We start from the raw sequence: 13851 nt of genomic DNA on the forward strand, positions 1-13851 counted from the left end.
TTGGGTGCGCATTTCTTCTTGTGCTTGCGTGTCCACACGAAGGAGGATAAGGCACCAGCAGGTCTCCTTTACCTGGGAGATCGGAAAACAATCCACACTTAACCCACCAGGCGCGGCCGGGAATCGAACCCACGACCTTCCGCTTGGGAGGCCGGCGTCTTATCCACTAGGTCACTGCGCCCGCCGCCCCCCCTCCCCCCACACACACTTGCAGAAGAGCTATTTCTCTCTCTTCCTCCCTCTATCTCGCTCGCTCGCTTGCTTGCGAGCTTGTACCCAATGTTTGCGTTATTCCAAATTATCAAGTATTTTACCAGTTTTAATGTGACAATGCCATCAAGTCAAATCAAATCAAATTTTATTTTACGACGGTTGTGGCATGAGCAATACAAACGAGCTTCGTTTAAACCATCCCTTGCCTAGAGAGGGACTACTCTAATCTTATGTACATATAATTATGTACACACGTAAATCATTTACAAAAGATAAACATAACAGTAATTATTATGAATAAAAAAGGCAGAAAAACAATTGACAGGATATACACATTACAGGCTTTACACGAATTCTTACGTCATGTTCAGAACATTGCCATGAAGAAATCAGTTATCAGCTGGTCACTCTCACTGGTTTTGATTGCATTTGACTCTGGTGGGTTTCCCACTATGACGAGTTATTTATAATGTGATGATTGTTAGCACGTGATAACGGACATGTCAAACAATCAGATACGAATATGAGCAGGCCGGCAGGCAAATGTAAAAATCAATTTTGAGACATGTCCGTTGTAATTTTCCAACGGTCAGCACATTAGAAATAACGGTTTTATTACCGGCTAATTTTAATCAATATATTTGTCGAAGCGACTCTGCTAATTATAAATGGAAAGAACAGCCAAAATGGAGACGGGATTGAACCGAAGCTGACGTGACCTCATTCACGTGATCTGATGAAGCCAGTCCCTCACATGACTTCATAAATATTAACAGATTAAAAGTTCTCACACATCAATATAACACCACGTTGAACATGACTTCACCTTTTACCGTAACACGGTGGCCCAGTGGTAAGGCGTCCGCTCAGTGAGCGGGAGGTCGTGGGTTCGAACCCCGGCCGGGTCATACCTAAGACTTTAGAATTGGCAATCTAGTGGCTGCTCCGCCTGGTGTCTGGTATTATGGGGTTAGTGCTAGGACTGGTTGGTCCGGTGTCAGAATAATGTGACTGGGTGAGACATGAAGCCTGTGCTGCGACTTCTGTCTTGTGTGTGGCGCACGTTAAAATGTCAAAGCAGCACCGCCCTGATATCACCCTTCGTGGTGGACTGGACGTTAAGCAAACAAACAAACAAACAAACAAACAAACAAACTTCACCTTTGCTTTTTCTTGTCAAAGTTAAAGCGACAGATTCAGAATCAATATTTTTCAGTGAGGAATAGATGTAAAAGGACATTTGACGTAAACTGAGTGACGCAATTTCATTTGATTCTTCAGGATGCGTCCATCCCATTTAGGGATGCGTCCATCTGGGTAATGAGATACGTAGGGCCAAATCTGTGTACAGGGACAAAATTGAGGAGCAGTTTGCCTCAAATAACTCTCGTGATGTGTGGCAGGGCCTGCAGAAGGTCACACAGTACAAGCAGAAGGCTGGGGTGGCAGACAATCACGATCCGACGCTTCCTGACAAGCTGAACAGTTTCTACTGTAGGTTCGAAGAAAAAAATCCCAACCCTGGTTACCGTCCTACATTGCCGGACGACCCCTCACTCCTGACACCCCCTTTCACCATTCAGGAGGAGGATGTTAGAAAACTGTTCAAGAAACAAAATGTCAGAAAGGCGTCGGGTCCGGATGGTGTGTCAACTTCCGCTCTTCGATCATGTGCCGATCAACTAGCCCCTGTGTTTACGGACATTTTTAATGACTCTTTAGAGCAGCACTCTGATCCTAAATGTTTCAAGTCATCTGTGATTGTTCCTGTTCCCAAGAAACCCCGTGTCACCCAGATGAACGACTTCCGCCCTGTCGCTCTAACTTCTGTAGCAATGAAGGTGTTTGAGCGGATTGTATTGATGTATTTGAAAGCTTGTACCAGCCTTGTGCGTGACCCCCTCCAATTTGCATATCAGGCGAACAGGTCAGTCGAGGACGCAGTGGCGTTGGGTCTGTACCACATTCTTAGTCATCTGGAGAAGTCACGCACATACGCCAGTGTTATTTCCAGATTTTAGTAGTGCATTCAACACTATCATCCCCCATAAGCTGTTTGAAAAGCTGTCGATGTTGAATGTCCATCCATCCATCTGCCACTGGCTTTTGGATTTTCTTTTAGATCGCCCCCAGGTTGTTCGAGTAAATGGATCATTCTCCCACTCTGTAACGCTGAACACTGGTACACCACAAGGGTGTGTTCTTTCTCCACTCTTGTTCACCCTATTCACAAATGATTGTGTGTCATTTGACCCATCTGTTGTTCTCCTTAAGTTTTCAGATGACACCACTGTAGAGGGACTCATATCTGACAGCGACGAGAGTGCGTACAGAGAGGAGGTTCGACGGATGGTTGGCTAGTGTTCGGAGAATAACCTTGACCTGAATGTGTCAAAAACCAAAGAAATGATAATGGATTTCAGAAGGTCGAAGGATCCACTCGATCCTTTGTTGATAAATGGGGACGTGGTAGAGCAGGTTGAGACTTTCAGATTTTTAGGCACCATCATTTCAAGCAACCTCTCGTGGAACCAAAACACCGAGTCAATTGTCAAAAAATGCCAGCAGCGCCTACACTTTCTGAGACAATTGAAAAAATGTAGACTTAACGGTAGCATCCTTGAGCAATTCTACAGAGCTACAGTGGAAAGCATATTGTGCTTCTCGATCTCTGTGTGGTATAGTGGCGCTAGTGAAAAAGAGAAAGCACAATTGGATAGGATCGTGAGACAGGCATCACGGATAGTTGGGTGCGACTTATCATCCATCGCCTCATTGTACAACACGCGGCTCATCCGGAGAGCCAATAGTATCATCGGCGACACCACTCACCCAGCCAACCCTCTGTTTGAGCTTCTCCCCTCGGGCAAGCGGTTTAGAGCCCTGAAGACTAGAACTAGTCGTTTCAGGAACAGTTTTTTCCCAGAGGCCATCTTGTCTGCACTCTGAATTTGTTGTTGGTGCTTGTGTGGACGCTCATGCAGAGCAGTACACTAGTCCTGTGCTTCTTTTGGGGGGTTGGGTGGGAGAAAGGGGGAGACTCTAGTCGGTTGTGCAAATAGTATTTAACCATGGGTGTGAATGTGAGTGTGGACGTGGATATATGATTTACTGCAACATTCAAAACAAAATCATGTGCTTTTGCATTTTGGAAATAAATTCTATTGATTGATTGATTGATTGATCCCATTTAAGGATATGTCCATCCCATTTAAGGACGCGTCTATCCCATTTAAGGATATGTCCATCCCATTTAAGGACGCGTCTATCCCATTTAAGGATATGTCCATCCCATTTAAGGACGCGTCTATCCCATTTAAGGATATGTCCATCCCATTTATGGATAAGTCCATCCCATTGAAGGATGCGTCCATCCCATTTAAAGATGCGTCTATCCCATTTAAGAACGCGTCTATCCCATTTAAGGATGCAGAAATTAGCATTGGTGACTTCAATTATTATAGGTGCCTGTGTAAACACTCTCTTTCAGAGTCAAACTTTGTTGCATGCAGTCAGGAGTAAGTTCGGATTTCCCTCAGTTAACTAAGCATATATAAAAATATAAGTTTGGTTATTTGATATCGTAACATCGCTCTGCCTCATTCTGTTTAAGATTCTAACCGATACTTTCGAGGCGACCCTGTAAAAATGTGTGTGTTTTGATTGTGTGTTTGTTAATTCTGTTTAAAACCAGTCTTGATCAAAGGACTATGTCCAGTCGAGAATAAAAGCTTGTTCTTGTGTATGACTGTGTACGTAAGTGTTAGTTGGAGTGCCTTGGAGAATGATGAGCATATGAGCTTGCGGCGATCATCTTTTTTGAGGATGAAAGTCGTTAAATGCTTGTTATTCCCTCAGGTGCCAGGAGAAAAGGTTCCGTACAACTCTCGCTTTCTCTATAACACATGTCGTATGCATAAAGAGCGATTACTTCCCTTTTGTTATTTGACATCAGTATATAACTGTTTTTACTTACACAGATATACAATAAGAATATACACACAAAGAACATGCTTTGTTCTGCCGTGTAGAATAGAACGTAACAAAGCTTTTTGTAATTGCAATAGGGTCAGAGTAGTCTTAGCAAGTCATTACATCCATTGTTATCAGTGTACAAAATGTATGCACCTTGTCTTTTTTTTAATTAGGTTCGCAGACTCCTTGTGACATTTACAGGTTGAGCTACCCAGACCTTTGTCGTGGCAAAGTTTGCCAAGTAATTCAAGGAGAGCCGACCTGTATGTAAGTATATATATAGTTGGGTTCTTGGTCAATGTTTCAAGTTTAAGCCGTGCCATGTTTCAATTGTAATGGTTTGGTTTCGAATTCACTTGCTTTTTACATTTCGTCAAGTTTTGACTGAATGTTTTAACATAGACGGGGAATCGAGACGAGGGAGGAGGCGTGTGTGTGTGTGTGTGTGTGTGTGTGTGTGTGTGTGTGTTTGTGTGTGTGTGTGTGTGTAGCGAATCAGAGAAAACTACTTGACCGATCTTCATGAAACTTCACATGAAAGTTCCATGTGAAGATTGTACTTGTTATCTGAAAATGTAATGACATTGCACTATAAAACAAACTTATTATGATAATGAAAGAACGGTGTTGTTATAACTTTCTGTGGGAATGTAGAATGTTGATTAGTAATCTTGTCTCATTCGTTGTCGTATACGAACAAACACGCACGTATGAGCAAACACCCAGGGACAGAAAAAAGTCAATGAAAGGACCTAAACGGATATATACAGAGATCTTCATTCGGGAGCTCCAACGTGCGGTATTGAGCTCTCTGGGGGAATGCACAATATATTTTGTCCGGTAGACATCAACATTTCAAAAGTGGTAGAATTTTCGATTTTATTATATTGAATGCAACATTTTTCATTTAGAAAGAGTGCAAACGTTGTACTGACGTTGTTAGCGTTTAAGAGTGTTGTGAAAGAGGTATGTGTGACAAGAGTGGTCCCCATTTCAACCTCAGATATTGGTGAAATATTAAGTCTTTGTCCCCCTTGTCCCGTTTGGTATGTTGTACAATTTGATGTTTGTATGGCGTTTTATCATATGTGACCCTCCACCACGAAATGAGTCGCATGTCACCTCGCGCGATTCTGCGCTAGGCTTAATATAAGTCCGGGGAGTGTCTGGTAACAGTGCGAGGGTCACCTTAGTCACAGGCTTATAACTCAAACAGTGTTTGCTCTTTTCTAAAACGGTTTTCACCACTGGACAGAGCATAACAAGCTCTTTAGGAAAATGTAAAACTATGAAAATCATGCAAAGGTGACATGCGACTCATTCTGTGGTGGAGGGTCACATAATATGCTCTCCAGCAAACATAGTACAGAGCACTTTTCTTTTGTTGCCAATTTAATATTATTAATGAATAATCTAAACAACACACACACACACACACATACACACACACACACACACACACACACACACACACACACACACACACACACACACACACACAATGATTAGTTTTTTTTTTATATATTTGAAACTATACTATCAAGTTTACTGGACACATTGTTTTCATTTTTTTAGTTCCCCATCGTTGTTTTTCCCCACAAGTAAATTCAGAAATTTCTACTAAGGCGACAAAGATTCACATGCCCAAAATTCGCAAAATGCACGTCCCCATCATAACGCCATTCTTGTGCGCAGATTACTAAACTTACTTCGCGTGTAATCGACAGCAAAATGGCCGCTGTGAACTGTATTCAAAGCGAGAATCCAATACGCATATGACACAAAATTAGAAAGTGTGTCATAGGTTTGCATGCATGTCGGTGTTGTATTTTCAGAAAGATAACATAGAACTTGTATTGTACTTGTACATGAATAGGAATTACTATATTATGTATTCTTCCCATTAGATCAAACAATAATTTAGTTTTCCCTATGTTATGTATACATGAATGCTTTCTGTTTGTTTCTGTGTGTGTGTGTGTGGTTATAGTGTGACCTACTTTATGTGTACTACTGTATTGTTGTACATACAAATAAGAAGAAATACAATCATGTTTAAAACAAACGCAAAACAAAATCTAAAAAAACTGTTGGCTTTACTTTTCAACCAGCCTTTTTTTTAAATGTCCCCCAATTTCTGCACATTTCACTCAAATATGTATAATCCTAATGATGGACATAACAATTCACATGTACAGCACCTCTGCAAAATGTATCTGTTATCAATAGACATTTGCATATGTGTGTATGCTGTTGAAATATGTAATTTGGATGCATATCATTATATACACACAAAAACAGCACAGTATGACACTCACATTGTACATCTTAGTGTAACTTTGGTTCCGTATCTAAAGTTGAAAAAGGAACAGCACACACACAAAAACAACCTTTTTGATCAAAAACAAATATTTCTGATCTGCAATTGCTTTTTGCATAAAAGAACACGAAGCATTGAAGCCTTTGTTTTCTTATAAATACTTATGCACATTTTAGCAACGAGTTCTGTTTTATAACCACACGAGTTCCGTTTTAATAACCACTGGCAATCAAAGCTGGCGTGTGAAAGCAACTTTCTGTGTTTTTGAGTTCATAAAATGTTGGGATGAATATGTCAGGTTTAAGGATGCACAGTTCTGTAGGTTCATCTCGGTATTCCACCCCCTCGGCTTTCAGTTGTACATATTAAGCTTAGCGATCGAATGTGGAAGCTACGTTAGGTCAAAGGTCACAGAAGATTTGACCAGATTTGCGTCGTGCAGCGAAGGAAAGAATCGCGATGATCTTGTTTCCGACTCAGTGCCTCTTTGTTTTTCATTAGACCTGTCATTCTGCTTGTTCGGCTTTGTTAGATGTTTGCATATCTTGTTGCTATTTTCTTTGCTTTATTATTATTTCTTATTAGCGCTTCGTTTATCGATACAACGTCTTGTGCACGGGTCAAAGTTTGTGTGTCAGGGGTCAATTGGTTTGACTTGAACTTGACGTTCGTGTTTTTCCGAACGTCTGTGTATCAAAACACAGATACACGCACTCCGTGACTAGGTAAGAAGACAAAACATCGGTAGGTTTCATTTGTTTGTGATGAATGTATGACCTTTCATGAAGTAGTTTTGTTTTTTGTTTACTTTTGCCAGTTTGCTAGTTCGTTTTTGGAACTTTGCAAAGAGTGTCGTATCGTCTGTTTAGGTCTGGGGAAACGCCAATGAAAAGAGCCGAAGAATTCCCGAGCGTTTCTATTGGGTTTGCTTATGATTATCCATGTATAACCTGCTTCCTGCAACTATGGTAACCGGGCATTTATTGCATGGGGAACATGAGATTCATTTCCCAGGTGCTTGTGAATAAAAATTTGTGAAAATTATGACAAATCTGTTTACCAAGATGTACCCAAATATAAAATTCAATATGTTTCAAAAACTCAACCACCCCTGGGCAAAAGAAAAAAAAGTGTTCTATATAATCAACGCTATTACTACAATATGAACAGACATTGTCCTCCACAACTTTCATTTTACATAACATAATATTTGTGGGATAAATATTGTGAAGTAATTTCCATTGTAATAAACGTAGCCTTGTCTCTTTAAAGGCACAGTAAGCCTCCCGTAAACCATCACAGATACTGTCAGGCTTTTACACAAAGTACAAACACCCTTCCATTTGAACACTCACCGAACGGGAACATCCTAAGTGCCCTACGTAAAGAGCGAGCAATTTTCAAAGAATTAATTTTTCGGATTGAGACCATCTCAATCGGACCCATCCAATACTCAGGTCAAAAATGAGTTACTTCCCTTCAACTGGCGATAGCCGTGGAGCGATGATTGTGCGTTTTGGCGCTAGGCCTAACTTTTAAAATCTAAATAATAAATTGACAGCTTGTTACCCAAACATTCTTAAATCATAAAAGAATTATTTTTTCATCAAGACAAGATCAGTACAATTCGAAGTTTTGAAAGCTTGAAAAAAGAAAAGCCCGGAAGCAGGGTCACGCAAGGTCGTGGTTTTCGTAGCAGACGACGGTTAAAAGGCAGTCAAAAGCCATCGCTCGAGTTCTTATGAACCACATTCGTTTGTTTCGTGAAAAGTCAGAGGTACATAATAACGTGCTATTGCAGATAAGCTCACAGCGAGCCTCATTCAAATTACAAACTGACGACTGCATTGTGAACAAGAGGCGAAGCCTTCAAGGCTCACGTAAGAAATCGACTAACAGTAACACAAACTCAATCACTCCGTCACACACACACACACACACACACACACACACACACACACACACACACACACACACACACACACACACACAGTAAGCATAGGTGACACTGTGCAAGAAAGCGAGACACTAGATCTATATCTAGCCTACTTAAGCCTGTCCTTAATTGAGCCCGTAGTCGACTACACGAAGCTTCGCAAAGTCTTAATACCAAAAACCCGCAGCTACGGCGTGGTACTTTGACCCCAACATCGCTTCTCAAGTTTTGACATGCGAAGCTTCGCCGTAGCTCGCAACGAAGTTTTTTTTGTAAGAAGAGTGCTTTTTGATTCAAGATGGACGACGAAATCAGACTCAATACCATAGTGAAGAATGCACTTATCGATTTTGGTCGATATCGACTAACCTCCTACCTGTATTATTGCATACTGCGATGAATTGACATGTCGAATGAAACTCGAAATCCCAGCGCTCACGTCAACTGGTCCCGGCCGTGCTCAGTCAACGAAATAGAACACATACAATTAACTTACGTCATCATCAAGTACGTAAAGTACAATTTGTGACGTAAAGTACTCAGAAAGAAGCACACCACGCGCTGGTCGAGACTACGTGCATGCGCTTTCTGACTAATAAGATTTGAGACGCCAAGACATGAAAAGATAACTCTCTTTTCCGCCATAGTGCCTTCCAACTAGTCTCGGCCCGCTCAAAATAATGAGCCAAAATGACCGAGACTTTCAGTAATTCCTTCGCGTGACGTCTAACCCTCTTACGCCATAACGTGACGTCTTCAAATGACGAAATGTTAAAGTTTCTACCACAGACATACACACGCACAAACACACGCACAAACAAACGCACAGACAGACAAAGTTACGATCGCATAGGCTACACTTACGTGAGCCAAAAAGGGAAACTGAATCACACGGGTTCACGATGGCTCAGGGGTAAGATAATCCACGCAAAAATAAATTCTTTGAAAGTTGCTCGCTCTTTACGTAGGGCACCTAGGATGTTCCCGTTTGGTGAGCGTTCAAATGGAAGGGTGTTTGTACTGTGTGTAAAAGCCTGACAGTATCTGTGATGGTTTACGGGAGGCTTACTGTGCCTTTAACCGATTCAAAACTAATCAACAAATCGTTCTTATCAATTTCATAATTCAATGTTCTCCTCCAAAATCCAATTGCACACGGTTCAACAACTTTCATACTTACTAATTCTTTTCCAAACTGTTGTGCGCTGTGTACTTTTTTACCACGAAATGAGGGGATATCCATCAAATCAATTTCTTCCTTTCCGTGAATCGTCTTATTAATAACATTCACAACAACAGCACAAACCATGTTATGTTCCAAAATTCTCTGTGGGGATGTTCCTAAAACATCACAAATGAACTGGTAGCTGGTAGAAAACAAACTCTTTTCTATATAAAACATCATGTACCGGTACACTAATAAGATCCTTTCTTGCCCAATCCTCAAAATACAATACATTTCCAGCATAAACAAAACATTGGTTATTCCATAAAAGCATATTAAATAGATTATCAAGCCAGGTTTTCAAGACAGTTTTCCAAAATTTAGATTTGACAAGTTCACTCCCTTTTATTCTTTGAAAATGAACATTTCAATCAATCAATCAATATGAGGCTTATATCGCGCGTATTCCGTGGGTACAGTTCTAAGCGCAGGTATTTTTTTTAAAAATTTTTTTTATGCAATTTATATCGCGCACATATTCAAGGCGCAGGGATTTATGTATGCCGTGTGAGATGGAATTTTTGTACACAATACATCACGCATTCACATCGGCCAGCAGATCGCAGCCATTTCGGCGCATATCCTACTTTTCACGGCCTTTTATTCCAAGTCACACGGGTATTTTGGTGGACATTTTTATCTATGCATATACAATTTTGCCAGAAAAGACCCTTTTGTCAATCGTGGGATCTTTAACGTGCACACCCCAATGTAGTGTACATTTGAATGAAAGCAATCACAATTTGAGCCGTACATTGAAAACACTGACTTTGGCACACATTTCCACTTATCTGTGACTTCGCGGGATGTCAGTCTGACAGCGCATTGTAATAAAAAGAATAACTGCATGTGTTTCAAATCAACCAGCCAATATACTTCGACCACCCTCCGCCTTCCCCCCGAATCTCTTTTTTCCGTCATGTATACACAATTTCAATTTTACATTTATTAACTTAGACTAACTGAACAGGTATATTTTTTTGTTTGGATTGTACAGATGCCTACCAGGCTTCAAGGAGAGTTCTACACTTTACACAACGTGTGTAGGTAGGTGTCTACCCCATGTATAATTATTAACTCACCTCAATAAACTGTTGGCTTTACTTTTGCACCAGCCAATATACCTCCTGAATGCGTGGAAAGAGTCTTAAAACTAAGCGCTCCAACTTGTAAAGCATTGTTTGTCTGTTTGGACCGTCTGTCTGTGTATTCGTCTCTGAACACATTTCATAACGTTTGGCGTTTTCTCAGATGTGTTATAAGCTAGAACTCTGAAATTTCTCACCTGCTAGATATTGGTTGACCTCCAATTATGGCGAAGGTCAGGTTGACCTAGCCAAATTTTAATGTTACATTTTGGCCCAGTTTGGGGACAAATTAGATACATATAATTGTCAGTTATTAAACGTTTTAAAGCTGAAGTATTGACACTTAACACACTCGCTGGATGTTTATTCCCTACACCCACCAACAAAGTATGGTTGATCCTCGTCTAATTTCAGGATAGGTCTCAGCGGGTCAAGTTCGTGTTGATCTGTCCCCTATGGACAATTGTCATTTTATTCAATGCTTTACAAGTTGGAGCTATTAGTCTTAAGACTCTTTACACGCGTTCAGTGTGGAATTGACCCCCATCAAACTAAAACACACAGCAAGGTTTAGTTTTCTTACACTTTTTGGAAGATAGCTTTGAAAATTCTGTGTACGCTATGTTTTCTTTGCAGATAATGTTGTTTTTGAGTGCCTATGCTCTCCAACAAAAGATAGTACATGACGTCTTTCTCTTGCTGCCTAATTCATATTGATGAAATAATCGATTCTCTTGATGATGTGTACCACAATTATGATCACATATATATATATATATTTTCCACTGTGCATTCCAAATGTTATGCCGTTTTGACATATGACTGACTATTTATCTGCCCCAAGTAGCTAAACGTTTGCACTGCTTTGCAGCCCCCAACATTATTATTTATTAATCTCAAAATAATTGAATTAAGAGAGATACATCTATACTATTAACTTGAATATATATCACGACACACATACAACTACTATACTGTGTATATTCAAATTTTAGAGTAACTGTTTCCGCCCAAATACCGGATTCATGCGCGCCTGATGTTGCGCGTACCTGACTTTTTTATACTTCGATTTGTTGTTGTTGTTGTTGTTGTTGTTGTTGTTGTTGTTGTTGTTGTTTTGTTCGTTTTTCTTTATCCCCTTGCGCAGATTACTTAACTTTACGTGCAATCGACAATAATATTGACTCTTTGAACTGTATTCAAATATAATTATATTGTTTTCCTTCCAGATGTTGACGAATGCATGGAGAACACTCACAGTTGTGACCAAGTGTGCACGAACACGTTAGGTTCTTTCAGCTGTAGCTGTAACTCTGGCTACGTTCTGGATTCTGATGGGCGAACCTGTAATGGTAAGAAATGTTTTGTTGTGCAGAGAAAACTTTGTTCAGTCTAAAAGAACAGCTTAGAAGAGTTAGTTTTGCTGAGATATGTACATGGAATCTTTGCATTAGCAGACAGCTCTCTACCTTGACTGTTACATAATGCTGGTGGGTCAAATGATACAGATTTAACTTATATTTATGAGTTATTTAAACTGTTCAAAATCTGACAAAAGAATTTTGAGAACAAATTTGTGTTGGTGACTTCACCAGTAGAACATTATTCGTACGTTTTCGTCAGGTTGTGCATGTATCGGTATGGTTTGCCATTCACGCGCCGTATGTCTTAATCATGATCGAGTTAAAAAGTGCAGGTATCGTGCGATAGCAACGTGGTTTTGCCTGTTGTGTGAAGCAAAATCATCGTTTCCAGTTTTATTAGTTACGAATAATTGTAAAAATGCGTATCACTGACCCTGGAACGCAGAACGTTTTGCATTAAAGTTCCAACAGATTGCGGGAGAGTATCAACAAAAGTTATTAAAAACAGTAAGCTAGGTTCTTCAGAAGTGTGGTTTCCGAGTTAAGACATCGATCACAATCATCGTCATCATCATTTTCGTCATCTTCATCGTCATCATCATCATCTTCCTGGGACAGGCGTCGGGGGGGGGGGGGGGTGCGTGAGGGCCGTCGGCAGAAGGTCAGGAAAGCTCATCTGAGTCTATTCTTTCACGTCTACCGCGTCTGCGTCCTCCTTCGACGGTGCCCTGTAGTATGGTTTTGGAGAGGTACGTGTCATGCCTGGTGACGTGGCCGATCCACATCAACTCCCTTCGTTTGATGGTTGCCAGGAAAGATACTTCGGGGCCTCCAATGCTCTTGACCAAACTCCGCAAATAATCATTTGTTTAATTGTGCTCTGTGTGATTATACGGAGCAGTTTCTTCAGGCACTTGGTCTCGAATGCCTGAAGTGTTCGTTCATCATCAGCCAGCAAAATCCATTTCTCGCAGCCGTATAGCAGAATGGAGACGACTAGAGACCTGATAAGCTTGAGTTTTGTTTGGAAGGCTCCTCCGCCTTTGAGTTTAGAAACCGTGTCACCACATTCAGAACTTGCCACTGAAAAAGGAGATTCACGTCAAATCTGAAGATGTTTATACTCTGTTTTGTAGTACATCGGTTCAGGTGGTTGTTTTGTCGAGTAATAATGTTTCCCTTTCCCCGAGAGCCAGTCGAGATCACAGCAGATATATACACCAAAACAAGCCCATGTCTAAGTTATTTTGGCTAGCATTACAGAAAATAGAATGTTTGTGTAAAAACACGGATTGTAATGCACGCGTTTCATCAGATCAGTCACATCAAGTCATTACATGCTCTAGATTTGTAACTGTATCTATCTTGTTTTTTTATCATCAGGTCTGTATGATGTGTGTGACTTTTACCGGACTCTCTACCCAAACCTTTGTGATGGCAAGGTTTGCCAACTAAATCAGGGAGAGCCGACCTGCACGTGAGTGGTTGGTTTGCGAGTAATGTTTTGTTAATGTTTAACGGGCTGCTTCCATCTTGTTTTGCTGGAAAATTGAAATCCAAAAAAAAGTTAGACTGCTAATGTTCCAAAATTCAGATTTAAAAACAAAAGAATACTATGAAACCTAAAACCAAACAATCCAGACAACCAGTTGGTCTTCACTTGTTTATTCCATCAAGAAGAAATAAAAACAAAGAAAACCCTGTAACATACAATGAAACGATTTGTTTGT

At 40.5% G+C, this 13851-nt stretch overlaps 1 protein-coding gene across 1 annotated transcript in view; it reads left to right on the forward strand.

Annotated features, from left to right (window-relative positions):
- The window catches only part of LOC138947175 (scavenger receptor cysteine-rich domain-containing protein DMBT1-like), a 70020-nt gene that overhangs the window by 53446 nt on the left and 2723 nt on the right, over positions 1 to 13851 (forward strand). Inside the window, exons 24-27 of the mRNA XM_070318614.1 lie at positions 4362 to 4455; positions 10667 to 10716; positions 11987 to 12109; positions 13505 to 13598. Of these exons, the coding sequence (XP_070174715.1) occupies positions 4362 to 4455; positions 10667 to 10716; positions 11987 to 12109; positions 13505 to 13598 (361 nt within the window). The remainder of the gene's footprint in view (positions 1 to 4361; positions 4456 to 10666; positions 10717 to 11986; positions 12110 to 13504; positions 13599 to 13851) is intronic.

The sequence above is a fragment of the Littorina saxatilis genome, linkage group LG14 (assembly GCF_037325665.1).
Source record: "Littorina saxatilis isolate snail1 linkage group LG14, US_GU_Lsax_2.0, whole genome shotgun sequence".
Lineage (NCBI taxonomy): Eukaryota > Metazoa > Mollusca > Gastropoda > Littorinimorpha > Littorinidae > Littorina > Littorina saxatilis.